This window comes from Elephas maximus, chromosome 14, assembly GCF_024166365.1.
Source record: "Elephas maximus indicus isolate mEleMax1 chromosome 14, mEleMax1 primary haplotype, whole genome shotgun sequence".
Lineage (NCBI taxonomy): Eukaryota > Metazoa > Chordata > Mammalia > Proboscidea > Elephantidae > Elephas > Elephas maximus.
In genome coordinates this window covers 37,864,562-37,887,953 of record NC_064832.1, presented here as the reverse complement: position 1 = coordinate 37,887,953, position 23,392 = coordinate 37,864,562, and the positions used below count along the sequence as shown (strand labels likewise).

Sequence of the window (23,392 nt, the reverse complement as noted above, 5' to 3'; positions counted from 1 at the left end):
GCAAATGATGTGCAAAAAGTTTATAGTGTACATATATTTGTGTTTTTCTTAGGAGATGGTCCATAGATTTCATCACATTTTTAAAAGTCTTTTGATACCCAGAAGAGGCTAAAGGGGACAGAACACATCTAACCATAATTTACTAATAAGGATAAAAATGAAGATCTTTGGAAGTTCGAAGTAAGAGGAGATTAGCATAGAATAACCATTGGGGGCCCATCATGTTCACAATCTTACATAGGACCCATTTGATACAGGCCTGTCTAGGGCTAGGACGTCACGAGTCAGAATCAACCTCACGGCAACTGGTATATGTCTAGGTCTGTCAGTTTGTTGTACTGTGGTGGGTTGCATGGTGCTGTGATGCTGGAAGCTATGCCACCAGTATTTCTAATACTAGCAGGGTCACCCATGGTAGGTTTCAGTAAAGCTTCTAGACTAAGACATACTGGGAAGAATGGCCTGGTGATCTACTTGCAAAAATTAGCCAATGAAAGCCTTATGGATCAAACTATAGCCTGGCTCAGAATTGTTTAGCATATTTTTAGGGAGGGGCAAATACTGGACCTAGGCCTTGTCATTGTGGCTGCTGACATCTTGTTGGTTTATAACTATTTACTAAATATTAAAAGAGAAAGAGTGGCTTTTATGCCCTGTTTATGTGAATGTCTCCCTAAAAGATTTTTTTTCTTCCCTCGGATTGTCTTAGCTATTGTCTTTATACCTCAGGGACAAGCTGATGTGTCTTTATGAGTCTTTGTGAGTCCAGCTCCAACTGGGCAGAGAATAATGGCTCCAATAAAAAAATATCATCTCCTAAATCATTCTTTTCTTTTGATCTGTGATTGGAGATATTAATACCTAGACTTAGTCAAGCCCTTAGATGGTGGCCGTGGCAGGCTCTTTAAACTCACGGTGCTGGTTTTTTCTACTGGATACCATCTGGTTCTGGACCATGTAGTTCTTCACCAGGATCTTAAGTAAGAGGAACGTTCCCATCAGTGGCATTGCCAAAGTGAGTAGACTCAATGTGCATTAACACTTTAGCCTGAGTTTTTTTTAAGTATGTAAGACAATAGAAGATAAATTTTATTATGCCTAATCCTACCAGGATACAGACTAAGAATATTATGATCCCTTGCAGTAGTGTTCTAGCCCCATGTACTTATTGCTGATGGTAACCAACCAGATAAATCTGGTGTTTGTAAGGGTATTACAGTGTGTAACCAAGCAGCTTGCTGTTTAATTCTGTGTGTATCTTCTACTTCTCCTGTGTTATTTATCAAATTGCAATAAGAGGTATTTGCTACAGCACAGACTATACTTTCTTGGGCTAATAAAAAATCTAAGGATATTTTGTTATCTCATGTCACCTTGGCTAATGAAGTCAGAGATTACTGTTACGGTTTTATAACTCTAGCAACTTCATGTGCTATTTGCCCCACAGTGATTGACTAATTTCTTAAAGATTTCTCCAATTTAGCTATACCATAACTAGGAATTAAAGCTATCAAACATACCCTGAGTGTTGGACCAATGGGTTTCTTTTTGACTCTCGTTTTATGGTGTGTGGAACAGTTTAACATTACCTTTTCAATATTTGGGAATCCCTGGTGGCATAGTGGTTATGTGCTATGGCTGCCAACCAAAAGGTTGGCAGTTCAAATCCACCAGGTGCTCCTTGGAAACCCTAGGGGGCAGTTCTACCCTGTCCCATACGGTCACTATGAGTCAGAATTGACTCGACAGCAGCAGGTTTGGTTTTTGTTTTCTTTTGTTTCAATATTTGCTAGCAATCATTACTGTGAATATATAAAAGTAATCTTAAAATTCTCAAAGTATGTTGCCTTATGCATTCACCAGGAGTCTATACAAGAGATTGGCCATGTAAACTCACTGTCAGTTGGAAAGGGCTAGAGGAAACAGAAGGTATAGAAAAATTCATGTGTGACAACTAGATTTTCATTAGAGAATACATGATTAACAAGATAATACAGGATGAAACTCGCCTGTGGGAGGTCTTCAGTTTACTGTTTAAAACATACTAAGTGTTCTTCTTGAGGGCAAGCTGCCCCTCCTTGGTCTACCTATTAACAGTTATGGGTTACTTTCTCAGAAGCAGAAGTGTTACAAAACTGTATAAGAGAAGAACTTACAATTCAAGAATCACAATATCTAAACCCATTAGTTAAATAACTTAGGAGAAAGGAAAATGGTTTCTTATATCCCGAAAGTAGGGCCTTAAAACATCAGTAGTATTCCCACATAAAAACCATAGTATTCCTTTACTCAGTTTTATGTAGGCAGTTTCTGTTGCACATGACCCTGGATCAGCCACAGTCTGTGAACCCATCAGCTTCTACATAAGAGTTTTGGAAATTGATTCAGCCTAGTCACAGTTCTTTTCATAAGTCTAATATAGTCCATATTTTGGGCAAACGTTTTCAGCAAATCCGTGAAGTAGAAACTTATCTGCAGATGACAAAGCTTAATATGGCCATGATTAATTTATAAAAATAATACTTTTATAGTGAAAGACCTGATAGAAATTAATTACAAGCATAATGTAAAGGTCAAATAAAATCAATTAAAAAAAACTTTAGTTAAAAAATTACTAAATATGACCATTAATCATATTTTAAAGACCTTCAGATAAATAATACCTAATAATCTTGAGGCATAACACCATATAGTGAGGATATACCAAGAGTATACCAAGATTATCAAGTCTCTGAATACTGAAGAGTAGGAAAAAAAAAACGTTCATGGGTAAATGATGTGAATTCCCCAAACCATTGGCTTTGATAAAGCTGTGACCAAGGTAGCAATGAAGAAATAATAATAAAACTGTGACATAATATTATGTGTGTGCTGTCTAATATTAGGCAAAAACACAAGAGGAAATACTTACACATTTTAACCCAAAAAGAATCAGGTGTTTCTCTTGAGTTTGACAGTACGTTCCATGTAGTTTATTAAACTTTTTCACACTTATCCTTTATAAAAGTTTTTTGTGGCTTTCCATGAAGTTTCAAAGTTATCAGAAGTTTGTTATAGGTCACTATGAAGTGAAACAATACTTAAAAACCTTAGTTTATTTATTTATTTCTAAAGCCACTACCTGGCTTGGTCTTCCACTCAGGAATCTTATTTTAATGAGAGAGGCCAAACCTGCCTTCAAGGCAGATTACACAAAGAATAAATTAACCCTTCAACTCACAAATCAAATTTTGTTATTTTAACAGTGAGAAACCCAGTTATTTGTTTTGTGTGCTATTTGACATTAAAGCTCTTAAAAATCTCATAAATTAAACTTTAGCCAGACAGATAAAATTTTTGACCATATAAAAGTATTTTTTAAACCTCTTAAAAATTTTATTTGTTGCGTATCTCTTATAGCGAATCCCTTTAAAATGGCAAAAATGAACAGACTTATTAGCAAACTTAAATATATATACTTCCTCTTGTGGCATAAAAAGCCAAAGTATATGAACTTAAGTTATGACAGGTATCTATTAATTTAATATCTGTAAGTTACCTAAAAGTTCTTAGAAATTATTTTAAGCCTGTATACTATAAAACATAATTGTAGTTGAAATAAAGCCTGTTTAAATATTCTAATTTCATTTTCTGGCTAGGTTTGGAAACAGTTTCCCAGGGCATTTCAGGTGTGTCTCATTGTCATTTCTTTTTTTGGGGGGGGAGCTTTTTAAAGTTCCCCTACGATAGGGAGAACTTGTTTACGGTTGCTGTATGATTGGAATTCACTCAGTTTCTGATGGCTTTTGTAGTAAGCCTCCTGGAGCCATATGACCTTGGAGACTAGGGACCAGGGAGGCCTGATGATGCCCCAACCTCCCTATTTTTGACTCCTGGTGGAAGACAAGGATAGGCTGTTCTGATTCATTTACATATTGTTAAATTGATCTAGGCATTTTGAAAGGCTTTTTTATCTGCCCAGTAAATACCAAAGCTCTTTAGCAATTTTGTAAATGAATCCATCAATTCTTGGCTAAGGAGACTGGGGGCTCGGGGGAGGAGGTGTCTGATCTTGCCATGCCCTCATTCTCTTGACTCATGGAGGACAAGATTGGGTCCTCACAATTCATTTACATATGTTTAAGTTGGCCTAGGTATTTTGAAAGGCTGTTTACCCAGTAAATACCAAAGCCTTTAGCCATTTTGTAAATAAATCATCAATTCTTGGCTATCCCTTTTTTTTTACCCCTAGGCTTGTCCTATGTCTCCTTTTACCCACTCTGAAACTACCAGTTTTAAGACAAAATTATACTTTATCCCTAAATAAAACACATTTTTCTTATATCATCTAGCTTAAGTTACTAAGAAAGGTTTTGCTTTTAAGATTGACTTAAATTTTTTCAGCGTAGCTACTAAAAATCTAAATCATAAGACAGTTTTTCAGGGATGAGGAGTGAATTGAGGTTCTAAGACAGCCTTACAAAAAACAGCAATTCTCGGCCATAGCCTCCAGCCTGATACAAGACAGAAACTTAGACATAATGCCCTTGACCAGAAGCAAGCTCTCAGAACAAAAAGAGACAGAAAGACCACATAAACTCACAGAACAATGCTACACAAAACAAAGATATGGGGATTCTAGTTTCTTAAAGTATATATAAATATGAACCCCAAACCAGTGTCTTGGTAGCGGGAGGGAAATGCAGGCTCATTTATCAAAGATGTGAAGCTCTAAGGTTCAAGGTTTTAGTTTCTTTCTTTTTGACCTTGATTCATTCTGCAGGCTAGAGACCTAGTCTCCTATTTTAGATCTTAAATATACTAGTTCTTCCAATAGGAAAGTACTTTAATGTAGCTACTGATGATTTTAATTTTTTTTAATTAATTTTTATTAAGCTTCAAGTGAACATTTACCATTCCAATCAGTCTGTCACATGTAAGTTTACATACATCTTACTCCCTTCTCCCACTTGCTCTCCTCCTATTGAGTCAGCCCTTTCAGTCTCTCGTTTCGTGCCAATTTTGCCGTCTTCTCTCTTTCTCTATCTTCCCATCCCCCCTCCAGTCAAGAGTTGCCAACACACTCTCCACTGTCCACCTGATTTAATTAGCTCACTCTTCATCAGCATCTCTCTCCCCCTGCCGCTGACCAGTCCTTTTCATGCCTGATGAATTGTCTTCGGGGATGGTTCCTGTCCTGTGCCATCAGAAGGTCTGGGGAGCATTGTCTCCGGGATTCCTCTAGTCGCAGTCATACCATTAAGTATGGTCTTTTTATGAGAATTTGGGGTCTGTATTCCATTGGTCTCCTGCTCCCTCAGGAGTTGTCTGTTGTGCTCCCTGACAGGGCAGACATCGATTGTGGCCGGGCACCAACTAGTTCTTCTGGTCTCAGGATAATGTAGGTCTCTGGTTCATGTGGCCCTTTCTGTCTCTTGGGTTCTTAGTTGTCGTGTGACCTTGGTGTTCTTCCTTTGCCTTTGCTCCAGGTGGGTTGAGACCAATTGATGTATCTTAGATGGCCGCTTGTTGGCATTTAGGACCCCAGACGCCACATTTCAAAGTGGGATGCAGAATGTTTTCATAATAGAATTGTTTTGCCCCTTGACTTAGAAGTCCCCTCAAACCATGTTCCCCAGACCCCAGACCCTGCTCCGCTGACATTTGAAGCTTTCATTTTATCCCGGAAACCTCTTTGCTTTTAGTCCAGTCCAATTAGACTGACCTTCCTTGTATTGAGTGTTGTCTTTCCCTTCATGATTTTAATTTTAACATTGTGATTCTTCATTGAGAAACTGTATCATAAAACAAGTACAGAGCTGCGACTTCTCCCTGAGAATTTGGCAAAACAGAGCGCTATTTTCCAGGTTTTCTCTGAGCCAAAAAAAAGAAACCTAATGAATGCTGTGGGGTGTGTACAGTGTTTCGCTTAGACCAGTGTATACCTTCGTTGCGCCAAGAGTTTCCTTGCAGGTGGCAGGCAGCCTAGTGCCCTAGCCTGTCTCATGACTACATTACCCTGTCATGGCAGTCTTTAATACTCATGATAGGTGCTGGCAACCACCCTAATGGCTTTTACTGGTTGACTCATGCCCGAATTTTTGTGGCTTATAGTACCAGGGTGGCGTAGCAGTTAAGTGCTACAGCCACTAACCAAGAGGTTGGCAGTTCAAATCCTCCAGGTGCTCCTTGGAAACTCTATAGGGCAGTTCTACTCAGCCCTATAGGGTCACTATGAGTCAGAATTGACTCGACGGCAGTGGGTTTGGTTTTTGGTTTTATAGTGGCTCATAGTTCTTTGAAAATAGAATTACCTCTTTAATGTTTCAAATGCCCAAATCCGGACCTAAACTGCAGTTCACCAGGATTACTAGATATCACTTTTAAACAATCAAGCAAAAATATAAGAAATATTCTCCTTAATCAAACAACTGGTTTTACCAAACAAAACTTAAGAAAACTTGAGAAAAAGAACAAAAAGAATAAGCAAAGGCTTGTCTTCCAAGAGCATTCACCCCAGTGGTGTCGAAGGGACAGGAGTGCAAATGCTCTGGTCCAGAAGTCAGGACCTTTCTTTTTACTGGCTTCTGCTCTGCAGCCCAGGTCTTCTCGAGGCCGACTGGCTTCATGGTTTTAGAAACCCTGCAACAACTACACCATTAATTCTTGTAGGGTGGAAACACCACTAAGTTTAGTAAAGTAGACAGAAAGGTCTTATTTGGCATATATTTAAAGAGGCAAAAGTAGGAATGGGACAAGCGTGCTGCCAGAGCCATGTCTGTCCAAGTCTCTGTTCCCAGTTCTTGAGGATGCATCTTAGCGGGCCACATTCCGGGATCCCTTGAACATTCCCCATTCCCTGGATATACACACTTAGCCACACAACCTAATCCGGTGCACCACCTTAACAGGTACCTGAGTCTTTTATGCCCTCATCAGTCAGTTCCTCCCAGTTCTTGGGACTCTTCTAAGGTGGTACTTAGGCACTTACCAAACAATCCAGGCGTCTTTTGTGTCTCCCACAGAGCCATCATTTGGGTCCCAGGGGGATCAGCTTTCAGAGCTGCTTCAAGGTCTCCAAGAGAAATCTCTTGGTGGCACACCAGACATTGGGGCCGGTCTTTTCTGATCCACCTCAGGAATACAGCAGATGGTTCTTGGCTGGGTCGCCAGAAATTTTACTGGGTGAAAACCCAGGTTCTTGTTCGGCATGACTCATATCCGCCAGTAAATGAGATACCAAGGTGAGAGACAGGAAGGGCACCTTTATTTAGTTGTACAAGGAAAAGGAGTCAGTCAGAGCTGCTGCTGCCAAGACTGCTTCTCAAAAGCAGATAGGCAAGTTACTTTTAAAGGGGGTTTTACAAGTAAAAAGTTCATACAAATTACCTCAGCAACATTCTTAATCATACTACACAGGCACAATGGGGTTTACATAAAAGCAGAATTCAAATGTGAAGCTGGGGGGAAGGAAGCCAGCCAGAGAAAATAGGATTTTTAATACAGTACTGTTGGGGCTGCCTCATTTCTTGTGAGGCACTTGTGGGTGGACTTGAACCTCTGACCTTTCAGTTAGATATCAAATGTATTAACCATTTGCACCACCCAGGGTCTCCTGAAACGTCCTTAAAGTGAACCAAGACTGTTGTTGCTAGATTTATCTAGTCGATTCTGACTCATGGCGATCCCATGTGTGCAGGATAAAACCATTCCATAAGGTTTTCAAGGCTATGACCTTTCAGGATCAGATCACCTGGGCTGTCTTCCGAGGTGCTTCGGAGTGGGTTTGAGCCACCAACCTTTTGGCTAGTCATCTCGCGCTTAACCTTTTGCGCCACCCAGGGATCAATTAAGGTTAAAGTTGTAACTTAGAAAGCTCAAAATATATAGCATCAGGGAGGTTCTAGAAAATGGCAAAAATCTATGTACCTGAACAAAGCGTCTTTAAATTACCACTTACCTCTCCTCTGTCCTGAAATAATTAAGGCTGCCAGCCTGAAGGAAACCTTGAACACTATTTGCTTCTCCAGGTGGCTAGCTTTAGGCTTTCCCTCCTCTGCCAAGAAGTGAATCTTGAATTACTGAAGTGTCCTAGTGTCATTGCCTGGGGAAGAGGTGTGTTTTAGACCTGAAATAGGGAAGGAGAAGCCTAGATAAACACTCTCTAAGAGATCTGTAAGGTTAAACCAGTTGCTGTTTAGTAAATTCCAATCACAGCAACCCCATGTGTGTCAGAGTAGAACTGTAGTCCATAAGGTTTTTTTTTTCAGTGAATGATTTTTCAGAAGTAGGCCACCAGGCCTTTCTTCTGAGGCACCTGGGTAGACTCAAACCTCCAACCTTTTGGTTGGCAGCTAAGCATATTAACCATTGGCATCACCCAGGGACTCCAAGAGAGAGTTACTGGATATTAAAGTTAGAGCATCTTCATGCAGCTGCCCCTTCTGACCTGATGTTTCTCATCATAGAGCTACACCTTGAAGGTTTGGGGCTTTAATTTCCGAAGACTGGGAGCATATTCTCGTTCAGAACTTGAAGACTGACAGCTGAAGGTTTTTTAGTTTAGCATTCCTTGAGTCTCAACCTCTATCTTATGATGTCTGCACCAATGGGAAATGAATCCATTTTGTTTCCTAGGAGAGATTAGTCTAGCTCTTTTTAAATTTATGCTGGCTCTTACGGGTTTACCTCTCTCACCACTAATCAATCAGACAAAAACATTTCCGTGGTAACTCTCAATTCTGTATCCTTCAGAATTAGTTTTGACTGCAAGTGACTGAAAACCAAAAATAATATTGGCTTAGGAAGATACATTTGTTTTTATCTCGTGTAAATAGAGGCAGCTTCATGATCATTGGGTGCCTTTTATCTCATTGTTCCTCCTTCTTTACCCAAGACGACTGTTCCAGGTATAATTTCTGCATTCCAGCCAGCTGACAGGAGGAATGGAAAAGAAGTGCACCCCCACCCTACCTTTAAGGGCTTTTCAGAAGTTGTCCATACCACTCTGCTCACTTTCTGTAAGCCAGCACTAGTTGATGTTAACCATACCACATCTCAGGGAGGGTTGGAAATGCATGTCTGGCTAAAAATATAAATTCTGAATACTATAGTAGAAAATGAGAACAGGGATTAGGACACAACTGTTGGTATGTTCCACATAAACCTTTTTCTGTTATGACTTAAATATTTTCCTGTGATGTTTAAGAAAAACGCAGAATAATATGAAGTATATAGCCAATTTTAAATGATTTTATCAGGATGATAAATTCTTGGCTCTTTAAAAAAAATTTACATTGGTCTTGAAGGGTAGAAATAAACTAGCTTTTAAATTATATATCATTTTTACTAATTTTTGGAAATTTGACTTCTTAAACATGAATGTGAGGTTTTATTAAATTTTTAACTATGGAAAATGCCATTGAGCATAAAAAATACGGAGGAGGAAATATGTGCCTTTTATCTTTACAGAAGATAAAAATATTAAATCCTCAAATTATGAATAGTCTATAGAAAACATTTTAGCAGCAGGTAATATAAAAGCTCTTAGTTGAATGAATTCAAATATATGGAAATTAAATGAAAATCTAGAATTATCTTAGTTCACTAAAAATTAGCTGATACAGTGAGCAACAGATATAATACCTTCAACCTTGCAGATTTTTTGAAGTTCTATTCTTCACAGCAGAGCTTGAAGAAAATGTAGTATTTAACATACTTATTATTAAAAGTGATTTACCTTTAAAACTCAGTGTGTAATGCTGTGAGTGATAGTCATTTTTTCCTCCACAGGCAAGAAGTTTGATAGCTGTAGGACTGGGTGTTGCAGCCTTTGCGTTTGCAGGTGAGATAAATAAAGAATATATATCAATAAATGTTGCAGGAGAAATATTTCTAAGTAGCTTTCATAGTAATCCATGAGCAGTCCCTTATTTGCTAAGGTTTTTGGTTTTAAGATATTATAAAAAAAAAAAAAAAGATATTATACATTCCCATTTTTTCTACCATTTATAGTCACTGAGCATTTGTCAATATAGCAAAATCTAGATAAATTTTGTAGTGAAGAAAATGAATGATGCAAAAAGTGAGGAAAACTAGCTCCAATAATCGTTAATTTTTTTTTTTTAGTTTGAGTTACAGTATACTGTTAAAAAAAATCTTTAATATGAAACAATATAAGTGATATGGGACTTATTCTCCCATATTTACTTTTTCTTGCAGATATGTTTACACATCTTCTGTCATTTCTTTCTGATGAGCGTAGCAGTTCCCTGTACTGTATATATTACTTCATCTTTTAACATATTTGTGTAATTTCTTCGATAAACCCAGAATTTCTTTCACTGCGTAATTTACCTTTTTAGAAAGCATAGTTTAAAGATTAAAAGGAAAACTGCTATATATTTCAGTCATTAACTTAACGTTTTAAATTATATAGCTATTCCCTAGTTAAATGTTTATCTGAGAGCATCTCCCTATTAAAGGTTTATTTTCTTACTTTGACGTTTGTGTTTCTAAGTTCCATGGATTTGACCTTGTCAGTTGGATCTTCTTTTTAGGTGAAGCTACATTCCATTATGGTTGTATGGACTTTAGTAAGATCCAGTAGGAAAATGGGACATAAAGAGTTTTTTAGTTTGTTTTGTTTCCTATGATATTTAATTTCACAAAATTTTCATTTTAAAGAACTTTAACAGTAAGAACGTCAAAGTAAAGAAGGTCAGTGGTTCAAATTTCCTTGATTTCTCTGCCATCAGGATATTGTGTCTCATTAAAAAACTATAGTTAACTAATTCCCAAAGATTCATGACAAGAATGTCATTTCTAGAAAGGAATTCTAACAAGCTTGTCCATAAATATAAGACAATTTTTGTTTTAATTATTATAGCAGAGTAGGCATAGTTACTAGAAATTCATATTAAGATTTTCATTTTAAATTAGAGAATGCTGTACTTTTTCCAAGGTTGTCATTCTAAAATGAGTATAACTGGTCTGTGTACACTGTATAGATCATACTGTTGGCACATTCATATTACAAAGTAGAATATTTACAGGCAGATTTCTTCCAGAGCCAAAGACGATTGAATACTAGTGTTTAGGAGAAAGTACGCCTAGACTGGTTGGACCTAGGCCTTCCGGTCTATGGCTAAATTAAGCTTAAAGATGTCACTTCTTCAAGCATTTCACTGCTTTTTTCCACTGGGACAAGAGGTCACTTAACTGCCTCTTTTTGATTTTGAAAAAATTTGAGATAATTGAAAAGGTACATGTTATACTGTTGTGAAATCAAATGAAAGATTACATCTGTATGATAAGAGATTTGGAAAGTGAGGGTTTCACCTTTATTTAACTTTACTTAGTGTCTCCTGGATTTCAAGAGCTTTTTTCTTCATCCTTAGGTTGGTTACTTCACATTTTCCTATTTCTAGCATCCTGTTTTGGTATCGATTCGTAGTTGTCAGGAATCAGGGGTGTTGTAATTCTTAGCATGGCTAAGAAAGGAAAGCACTAAAATAAAATAAGTTTTTAGATAGAGTAGTCATCCTCAGTGGAAAAATTGGTAATTGGGATCTTTAGTAAATATTTCCTATGTAACTGAATTTTTACTTTAAAAGTAACCCCATTAAATTTCTTCTATATTGTGCAGATGATGAGCAGTATTGGTCTTCTCTATGTATATCAAAGTGATTACCAGCTTAAAAGCAATGTTAATTAATTATTTTAGACTCATAAGCATCTTTATAAAGGGATTTTATCAATAGTTGTGAAGAACGTACTAGAATGTTAACTTTTGTGATATAAAACATTGAATGTCAGATACTACATAAATGCTGAAAATTTCTAATTGATCATGAACTAGAACTTGATAAATGTAATAGCTATGATAATGGTGTTAAAATGAAATCCTTTCCTACATTCACTAAATTAGAAATTTAAAAAATATGTCCTGGTAAATTAAAAAAATATTTATTGAAATAACATGTGTAAATTAAACTATTAATAAATACCGTGGTAATCACCTTAGGGGTATTGATTTGAATTTGATTATAGAAAATGTGTTTGCTTTTTTCCTTTTACTGTTTAGGTCGCTGTGCATTTCAGATCTGGAAACCTCTAGAACAAGTAATCACAGAAACTGCAAAGAAGATTTCAAATCCTGTAAGTTAAAGGTGGCTTTAGTGGGAAGCTTATTTTTATTTTTTTATATGGTGTATTTGACAGTAACTCAAGAAAATGTCTTGGGTTTTCTAACCCTCTTTGTTTATAGAAGTTTACTTCCTTCTAGGCTTCGAAGCCAGAAACCCTGGTGGAGTAGTGGTTAAGTGCTACGGCTGCTAACCAAAGGGACAGCAGTTCGAATCCGCCAGGTGCTCCTTGGAAACTCTACTCTGGCCTATAGGGTCGCTATGAGTCGGAATCGACTCGATAGCACTGGGTTTCATTTTGTTTTTTGGTAGGGCTTCGAACCATAATTTTTTCCATTCCAGTTATTGTTCCGGTTCACCAAAATTTTAAGAATTTGGTTCTGTGAAGTTTTGCTTCATCAACCATGACTAAACCAATTTGAACCTGTTTTTTACTCTGATCTAAAATTTATATTCTGCAAATGGATAACCTGGAGCAACTTCATCTGAAGAAATATGGCTAACAAATTTGTTCCTTATATTGCAAATAATACTGCATTTTTATATTAACTCAAATTATGTTCATTCCATGATTTTGTAATTAGTTTTAAAAGTAGCATATTAAACTGTTTCTTTCTACACGTTCATTAATAGTTAAATCTAAAGTGACAGTGATGTTCAGTTTTAATCACCGTCTCAGAAAAATTCAGTACAAAGAAAAACACGATATAAAATATATTTTGTTTTAAGTTCTATTTTTTAAATATACTAAAATTAACTGCAGCACTGAGTCACTTTAAAAAGAGTATTGTGAAAAAAAAATTCCTAATATACTGTATAAATATTAAATCGAAGATATGAAATACTTTTTTAATAGGAAATCTTCAACTTAATACTATAAAATACTCTGAAAACAAAACTAATTTTGATGTAGGTGACATTTTAGTACTAACACTGGATTGTTGTTATTGTTGTTAGGTGCCGTTGAGTCAGTTCTGAACTGCCCCACAGGGCTTCCAAGGAGCAGCTGGTGGATTTGAACTGCCAACCTTTTGGTTATTAACACTTAATAGTCATGCAAAATTGATAAGAATTTATTAATGAAATAGTAGAAATACAAAGTATGCTATCATACCTAATAACATCAATAAATAAAACCAGAGTACAATATTTCATACTTTAATATTCATCCCAGTTCTAAGCTGAAGAATTGCCAAACATTACTTAAAGTAAACATTTTATTACAAATATAGATTTAATTCATACACAATTTTACAGTTCATTTAGAAAACTGATCATTGCAATAAAGCATAATTACACCTAATTAAAAGAACATCATCTAATATTTTTTCATTTAAGCTAGCCCTGCTGTCTCACAAGATGAATTTCAAACCTGAGAAAGCTCTCTCAACACTGATCTGAGAAGCTAGTGCACTCAAGACTACCATAGCAGTTTCATATAACTGGGGATATTGTGAATGGTTTTCTTCCCAAAACTCAAGAATAGTTTTTTTCTCCCAACTCTTTGTACACCATCAAAGCTTGTTTATACAGAGTCAATATTAACAGTACAGCCGTTTGATCTCAATTTAACTTTTTTTCCATTTTGAGAGATAATTCCATCTCATCAACATCATCATTTGAAACGAGTGTTTTCTGAATTGCTGTCCTTTGTTACACTCTCAGTATTGCCCCTTTTCAGATTTTCTATCATTTCCCAAATGCTTTTTTAATGTAATAATGGCCTTCACTTTACGTTCAGAATTAATTAGAATTTGATAATGAGGATCTAGATAAACTGCTCCTAATACGCTATCATTTTCAATATTAACTTTACCCCTAACATTAAGTTTTTCAGTCAGTGTATTTCCAGAGGTATTATTAAGAGTTCTTAATTTTAGCTTAGTGTCCACCCACATACCAAAAACATCACTGATGATTAATTGCTCACATTGCAATCTTACTGTAACTTTTTTTAAAGGTTTTTAAGTTTCCAAAATTAATTTGACATATGCCTATTTGTCGTTAGAAAAGTCATATTTCATATTATTGCCAGCTAATACATCACAGAGATTTTTGGGTCCTATTAAGGCTTCTAATATGATGTTTTTTACGGGTTCATCTTGTTGGACAATCCAATACAGTTTTCCTTAAATTATTTTCCTAAAATTTGGTAGATAGTATCAGAATACGAAGTATTCGAACGTGTTCACAACACTCTCTTAGAATCTCTTTCAATTCAGCATCCTTTATTTCATCTTTAATAACAAATTGTAGTGTGCATGCCTCACACTTGGTACCAGTCTTTTTTTAAGGAACTTTGTTGCTTTCATCACACTTTGCGATGGTTAATGTCTGCAAGTCAGAGTGCAGTAAGAGCCTTCAAAACTGTCATTTTGCCCTGACATTTGCCATTGGGTTTCACTATCATTTCTGAGCAAATCAACAAATTTAATTGTATTAGAGCCATTTTGTGTGGTTACTAAATAAATATTGTGCTTCTTTAAAATTTGATAGACTTTTTTTTTTTTTTTATGTACAGACCTGTGTGTCTTTCTTTTAGTTCTTTCATTCCCGCCATGTCAACAGATGTATCTTACCATCTTGTGCAAACAGAATGTTAATTCCTAGAACTGACCAATTCAATCTACTGGCAACATCCACTTTTAAAGAGAATATTTGTTTTTCTAGACTACTACTAATTTTGGTGCTAAGTTTTAAGAACAAGTGAAGTATCATTTCCCTCATACTCCCTTAGTCTATTGAAAAATTTTGAACAATTGAACCTATAATTGAATTTAAAATTTTATGGAATACTGCATATTTAACTAACTCAAATGAACAACCATTAACAGTAACTAATTTAACACATGCATCAACAATTGTTTGTTTATCTAACTCCACCTTAAGGCATTCTGGAACAGCGAACTCGTCTAATGTCTTTTGTTGCTTATTCAGGACACTTTTGACACTTTCTTCAATCTTCTTTGTCTTCTTGCTTTGCACTGCATTGTATTCATCCATATGGTGATACTTCAGGTGCCTGTCTAAATTTCTTACGTGATCTCCAACCATATATGTGTTGCACATTTTACATGTGCTTTTATTTTCAACCTTTTCATACTTGCAAAATTCCCAACATCGAATTGCTTTGGTTTGTCCCATACTAGAATTCAAGGGATAAGAAATAATATTAACAATAGGGCATGTTTTATAGTCACTGTATTACATTAGAGTAAAAGTAAGTCTTAGACTTTGATAACATAAAGAGAATAGAATGCATAAATACATTTATAGCAATGAATTAGAGCCAGTACGTATTAAAATGTTTCTAGCCATGTATCATCAGTATATTAGAGAAACTGGAATAACTTCAGTTTTACTTTCTCAGGGTTTGCTGATTTTTCCATTCAAAGTTCCACTTTACAACATTCCTGTACATTTATCCAGCACCTTTTGAAGAAAAATTTCACTTTATAATGATGCCATCAAGTTGCTTTCAGTGAAATAATGGTATATCACAATTGAAACATTAATTTTCTTCCTGCTAGTTGCTGATGCTTGTTAACATTTTGATTTGTGAGATAAATATAAAATTTAAACATATAAGTACAAACAATTAGTAAGTGCGCTGTGCTGATTTTTTCACAGCAACATGTAAAATTGGCATAGCGGTGCTTATGAAAATACCTCATGGAGGAATGACACAGTTGGCAAACAAATGTAGAAGGCGCGTGTTATTTCTGTAAAGATACAGTACATTTAAATCAAGATTGAATATAAGAATGGACTCACCAAAAAATTATATGCTATTTTCTATTTCTTGAATTTAAATATCACACTTAAAAAATGTGACTAATGTAAGTTTAAAATGTTTATACTCACCTGACAAATTCCCGTTCATATGAAACTGTTGAGAACTAGATGCAGTAACAACCAGCTCTTCCAGATTCCTGACTGCAAGGGTTCTCAGTCTTGGAACGGTTCTCACGCCTGTGGCAGGCGCAGCTCACGTTATTGTGAGAGAGGCCAGGCAGTGAGCAGACACAGTGAGCTCCGACTGGCCTGTGAATCGTCTCATGAAACAGCAGTCATCGCCTCTAGTTGTGGCTGTGCAGCCTCACTTGCTGAAGCAATGAACTAGGCTCCTAGCGGCCCTGTGCCGGAGAAGCTTTCAGCCTACATGGGTACCAAATGCAAAATCAGACATAAATGGTCCAGTGATCTTGCTTACTACTTAAAAATTATCACTGAACTGAAAATAGCAGAGCAAAAAAAAACAATGGTTTTCGATTTCAGTTCCGGTTCAGAAAAACATGTTTTTTATTCAGATTTCAGTTTCACTCTGGTGAAAATTTCAGGTTTTTTTTCGATTTTGGTTTTCCATTTTGTTCCGGTTCAAAGCCCTGCTTCCTTCATTATATCATCATGGATTTTGTCTAATTTATTGATTTAGTTTCTTTTAAGTTTTTTGATCATGTTATTTTTATATCTAACCATATTCCTGGGTTTAACATCTAATTATTATACTCCTTTTAGTAGCATTACATCCAATTTGAGGTAGCTTATTTTCCCTTTTTAAATATAATGTTTGCAAAAGCTAATTTCATTCATTTATTCAATAAACATTTAGTGAGGGTTCACCATGTAATAAACCCTGTGCCCAGAACTGGGGATAGATGGTGAGCAAAACAGACATGGTCCCTGCGCTGATGGAATTCACCCAAGAGTTTATTTCATCTTGAAATTTGAAACTTGTCTCCGTGTACCCCCATCTCAAATATAGTTTCACGACAGGATTCCAACCATGAAAACCCTGTAGTGCTTACACCTTCATCTGCCAGCATTATAGCTAGGGCTAATGAGCTGAATGTAAGTAAAGAATGAATGATAGCAGGTATTTAAAAAGTTATAGTATGGTGAGCTGTGGTTTGTGACCACTGAAGACAATACAAAGAAAATTTACCAAAGCAATGCAGCATGAACATGGACTTCTAGGAACTAGAAGCAGATTTGCTTGCAACAATTTGTGATTGAATGGCTCATTTTAGCAAAGACGTTACAGGCTTGTGCGGTTTAGTTAGCCATGCACAATGACAGTTCTTTCAAAGCATGACATACTGACAAATAATTAAACCTAGGTTCAAAAAAATGCCAGTGATTTTGCATGCCTGTGATTAGAGGGAGCATATGTTTATTTTTGCTTTCCTATTTGTATTTTATTTGCTAAAATATTGATAGATATCAGCATTCATTCAGTAAATATTCATTGAGCACCTAGGACATGCCAGTCACTATTGTCGGCAGTGGAATATAGTCATGGACAAGACAAAGACATTGCCCTCTAGGAGCTTACGTTTTACTGGAGACAGACAATAAACAAAGATATGTAATATCTAGAAGTGTTGAGTACGTTCAAGAAACTAAACCGGGGTACGAAGTTAAAGAATAATGGCAGAGAAGGATCTCCATATTAGGTGGGTCAGAGAAGGCCTCTCTGCAGAGAGGGGGGAGCAGACCACCTAAGCATCTGAAGGGAGACCTTTCCAGGCAGTGGTAACACTGACTACAAAGACCCGGAGGTAGAAGTGAGCTTAGCATGTTCAAGGAACAGCAAGAGGAACTCCAGTGGAGTGTGTGAAGGGAATAGTGATAGCTTGGGGTCAGATCAGATAGAGCCTAATGGGCTGTGATAAAAACTTCAAATTTTACTCTCAGTGTGATGGGAATCCTTTGGAAGATTTTGAGCAGGGAGGCAATGTGATTGACATTTTAGATTATAACTGCTTGCTGTATAGAGTACAACTAGAGTGAACCAGAGTAGAAGCTGTGACACCAGTTAACAGAGTATTGAGATAGTCTATGTAGTAGATGCTGATGGCTTGAAATAGAGTAATTATGGTGGAAATTGTGAACTGGTTCTTTAAATCAGTGTTATTTATGTCTTTCCATAGTTTATAAATAATAAATAGGCACTGTGATTGTCACTAAATCACTGTTGCTCAAAAGAGAATGTTCAACACTCAGGCACCAGCAGGCTCTCCATTTTTTAAAAAACTTGATTTACTGCTAAGTCTTGGCATCTTTTTTGTTTTTAAATCTCACTTTTCTTTTTCTCGTACCGTTTTTGTTTTGCTAGAATACTGGCTAGGGTAATTTTTCATATGCAGTGCATGGATGGTAAATGTTTTAAGTTCTTCTGTGTTAAATTACTTATTTTGCTCTTGCTATTAATTAATCATTAGCTGCTGATGCCTTGAAATCTGGGGGACCCCAGTAGTGGAGGTGTACAAAAGTCTCTGCTGAGACCAAGAATTTCAATGCCTGTGTTGCTGCACACTCACAGCTGTATTTTCTGGTGTTACTATTATTCTTATTTCTCAGTAGGCAACCTGTTGTTTTTAGTTTTCTTTTCTTTTTTTTAGATCCCTGGAAGATTTTATGCTCTTTTTCTTTCTATTATCCATGTTCTGAAATTTCACAAGAACTCTTAGTGAGCCCTATTCGAAAATTGTCTTTTTAGTTTTGTAAGCCTTACAGTTTTTCTATAATTATTTTTTCCCTCCATTAGCTCTCGTCTCTGCATCTGGGACTTACATTAGAGAGACATTGGACTTCTGAGTCTGTCCTCTATGTCTCTTGACATTTTGTTGCTTACTTTCCATCTCCTTACTCTACATTCTACACTATTTCCACAGTTTATTTTTCAGATCATCTGGTTAGCCTTTAGCAATGGCCATTTTACTCTTCAGTCCATGTACTGAATTTTTTGCATCAGTAATTTTTTAATTCCTAAGAAGTCTTGTTTCTTTTTCATAACAACTTGTTCTTTTATGGACACAATATCCTTTTAAATATCTCTATAAGGCACTAATGAAAATTTTTTAGGTTCTCTTCTGCTTTCTCTCTTCCCTTCAACACCAATTGTTATTTGTTCATCTTGTTTCTTTTGGTTTTTTTTCCATGATACTGAGTTTTTCAAGTGTCTGATCATCCTTGGTTGTTGGTTTATACTTATAAGAACTAAGTTGATTAATATAAGTAATGCCCTTGGTTTTCCTCACCAGGTGGGTAGGCTTGCTTCAACAATTTATTTGAATGGAAGAGTTGACAGTGGGCCTCAAATACGTAGGTAAATTATGTCAATAGGCATGTCTTCCAAAGCAAGAAGCCTAGAAGCAGGCTTGGACCTCTGAAGTTTGGAAAAGGTTGAATACTATGTATATTCTACTCTTTGTCATTGTCACCCCTTTCCTCCTACATCTGCCCTTCTGGGTTCTAAAATGGGATCTGCTGGTACTCCCCTTTGCTTCTCTTGGGTTCCAACACCCACAATAAGATGCATCCTCAGGCATATGACTTTCTTAGCCTGAGAGCAGAAGTGGCAGATGCCTCACCCTTTATGCTCCGTATTAGTGGAGTAGGGCTGATCTGTCACAGCTGTTTTGGTTTAATTAATTACCTCATATTACTTTTTGAATTTGTTGACTCTGAATTTAGTGTTTTCTTCTTGGTTCCCTCGCAAGGTCTTCTTCTTTCATCCGATGTTTGGGACTGCTGTGATTTTTCTGTGAATCCACTCGTACCTGTCTTCAGTCTTCCAGGATTTCTTTAAACTATCTCCTCTGCTACATGTCCCATTTCTTGTTATCTAGGCCTATTGTGGATTTTTCTTGTTTAGAATATCTTTTTTCTCATTTCAAAAGCACTTTGGAAAGCAAAAGACCTTTGTTATTCAGTGTGCTGTTTGAACCAGTATTCTTTTGCTTGTTAATGCATTAATGTATAGTATTGACTCTACTGGAAATCCTGGTGGTATAGTGGTTAAGTGCTACAGCTGCTAACCAAGAGGTCAGCAGTTTAAATCCCCCAGGCTCTCCTTGGAAACTCTGTGGGGGCAGTTCTACTCTGTCCTATAGGGTCGCTATGAGTCGGTATCAACTTGACGGCAGTGGGTTTGGTTTGTTTTGTTTTTTTAATTGACTCTACTAATGTTTAATTACCCTTATTTTTTTCTTTCTATCTTGTGGAAAAAAATGAGTCATTCTTCTTCGCTTGAAGCTCTTGTCTGTTTGTAAATTTGTCCTTTTATCTGAGTATAATTTTTAAAAGTTGGACTCCCAATTGTTTTATAGTCAAGTGGAATTCATGGAAATAACACTAATTGAGAAAAACATCTTTCTGTGGCTCTATAAATGAAACAGGCTATTATGAATAATAAAAGTTTCAGAATGATATAATCCTTCTCTGCTTGTGTAAAAATAGCATGGGGGCAGCGTCTGACCTCCTCTAACTTCACGAGGAGGGAGGAGAATCAAGATCAACAGCTCAAGCTTGACTCCAGTGAGGCAGAGATCAGACATGCCTCCAACCTTTTTACCAGTTCTGACACCAACCATCCCTCCCATGGCACTCGTCTACTTCTCTTTTGGGATCGTAGTTTGTTGCAATGGCCACACTCACAGGCAATACTCACGATTATGGAGTTTATTAGGGAAGTAACAGGTTATAATTCAGGTGCAGGAATGCTCAGGATACAGTTCTTAGATCAGGACAGCCTCTCCTCAGCTGTGCCTGCAGGCACGCCTCTTTCTGACCCTCAGCCCCTTAGCCTCTTCACCCCATGGCTAGGGCTCTGCACTCTTTGAACAAGTGTTACAAAACTCTTTTAGCTCTGCAGATAAGTGCCCAGAGGCACCCCATTCTACCAGTGAGACTTGTGCCTGAAGGCACTCAGCTTTCTTGCTCCCTGGGCCAGGAAACCCCACTATAGCCATCTGTCACTAGTCTCCTGGGTTCCTGCCATCTCATGCCACCGTCTCTCACTGTCTTCTGTGTTACAGCTCCTTTGTCTCCTGGATCTAAGAAGTTCTCAGCTCAGGGATCCCAGGTCCAAAGGATGCACTCCACTCCTGGCTCTTCTTTGATGGTAGTGTTGAGATCCTCACTTCCTGCCTCAGGGGTGACAGATTTTAAGCCTAGCAGGATGGCAGAATTGATCAGTTCTATTATAAGGGTTCCATATACCTTATTTGCATGGCCTCACCCCCACAAGGCTGCCATGCACCTTATTTACATTATCAGCAAGCTAGCCAATCCCTTTGATGGGCCATAAGCACCTCATTTGCATAGTCCTATCCTGTCATTTGGTGGGAGTTACAAAGACTATGGCTAGGATGGCCATATTAAGTAATTTACTGCATTGTAGTTGTCTGGAAGACTTCCATGTTTCAAGCTATTGACTTGGGTTATTTCATGGCACTATAGCCATTAAGGAGGCCCGGTGGTACAGTGGTTAAAGCAATGAACTGCTAACTGAAAGGTTGGTGGTTCGAAACCTCCAGTGGCTTCTAGGAGAAAGTTGTAGCAATCTGCTTCTGTAGAGATTTACAACCATGGAAACCCTATGGGGTCACTATGAGTTGGAATTGACTCAAAGGCAGTGGGTTTGCTCTGGGTATAGGGTTGCTATGAGTCAGAATTGACTTGACGACAATGGGTTTTTATAGCAGTTAAAGGATCCCTGGTGATGCAGTGATTTAAACACTTGGCTACTAACCAAAAGGTTGTCAGTTTGAATCTACCACCTGCTCCATGGGAGAAAGATGTGACAGTCTGCTTCTGTAAAGATTTATAGCCTTGGAAACCTTATGGGGCAATTCTGTTCTGTCCTTAGTGTCACTGTGAGTTGGAATCAACTCGACAGCAACGTGTTTGATTTTGGTTTATAGTAGTTAATGCTAATTTTAGGAGGAAAATAATTTTGGATTCTGTGCTGTAGGGTCACTGTGGGTTGCTATGAGTTGGAACCGACTTGACGGCAACAGGTTTGGTTTTTTATTGGTTGTGCTTTATACATACTTTATGAATAGAATAATACAGAATAATGTGTAAGGTCCAGGGTGTGTTTCAAATAGAGTATCATGAAAAGTAACATGAAACTAGCGGAATCCTACTTTTTCTGTTCTTGGAAATCTTATGAGAAAAAAAATATAACTTATCTACTGCATGTATTTATGATAGAGTTGTTCCTTAGAGTAATCTCATTGTCTTGGTTCTAAACATTTTCTTTGACCCCTCCCCCCTCCACAGTGTTGGCCAGAAATGGTCTGCTTTGCCTTATGTATGTATTTATTAATATAAGACAACATTGCTATATTATTTGCAAAGCCTATGAGTTGGAACCAACTTGATGGCATACAACAAAATGAAACAAAGTTACACTTTATTTTTTTATTTAATTTTTTTCAGAAGGAGGGCATAGAATTATAGTTTTGTGCTTGCTCATGACACAAATACTCATTTAAACAGAATAACAGATTAAAATGCTGTGATACAGACAATTTTGTTCTACTTAATGTTGTTGTTTTTGTTAGGTGCCGTTGAGTTGGTTCCAACTCATAGCAACCCCATGTGCAACAGAATGAAACTGCCAGGTTCTACACCATCCTCACAAATTGTTGTTAGGTTTGAACTCATTGTTGTACTCACTGTGTCAATCCATCTCATTGAGGGTCTTCCTCTTTTTCGCTACCTTCTATTTTACCAAGCATGATGTCCTTCTGCAGGGACTGATCCCTCCTGATAACATGTCCAAAGTATGTGAGACCAAGTCTTTCTGTCCTCACTTCCAGGGAGCAGTCTGGCTATATTTCTTCCAAGATAAACTTGTTCATTCTCCTGGCAATCCATGCTGTATATTCATATTCTTTGCCAACACCGTAATTCAAAGGCGTCAGTTCATCTTTGGTCTTCCTAATACACTCTCCAGCTTTCAGGTGCATATGAGGCGACTGAAAATATCATGGCTTAGGTCAGGCAGGCCTTAGCCCTCAAAGTGACATCTTTGCTTTTTTAACACTTTAAAGAGGTCTTTTACAGCAGATTTGTCCATTGCAACATTGCATTTGATTTTTTGACTGCTGCTTCCATGGGCGTTGATTATGGATCCACGTAAAATGAAATCCTTGACAATGTCTATCTTTTCACTGTTTATCATGGAGTTGTTTATTGGTCCAGTTGTAAGGATTTTTGTTTTCTTTATGTTGAGGTGTAATCCATACTGAAGGCTACAGTCTTTGATATTTATCAGTAAATACCTCAAGTCCTTTTCACTTTCAGCAAGCAAAGTTGTGTTATCTGCATATCGCAGGTATTAACGAGTCTCACAGCAATCCTGATGCCATGTTCCTCTTTGTATAGTCCAGCTCCTTGGATTATTTGCTGAGTGTACAGACAATAAGTATGGTGAAAGGCTACAACCCTGACACACACCTTTCTTGATTTTA

General features: G+C 37.1%; 1 protein-coding gene across 1 annotated transcript in view; it reads left to right on the top strand.

Moving 5' to 3' along the window:
- The window catches only part of DNAJC15 (DnaJ heat shock protein family (Hsp40) member C15), a 92,201-nt gene that overhangs the window by 22,213 nt on the left and 46,596 nt on the right, over positions 1 to 23,392 (top strand). Inside the window, exons 2-3 of the mRNA XM_049852956.1 lie at positions 9,772 to 9,823; positions 12,065 to 12,138. Coding sequence (XP_049708913.1) covers positions 9,772 to 9,823; positions 12,065 to 12,138 — 126 coding nt within the window. The remainder of the gene's footprint in view (positions 1 to 9,771; positions 9,824 to 12,064; positions 12,139 to 23,392) is intronic.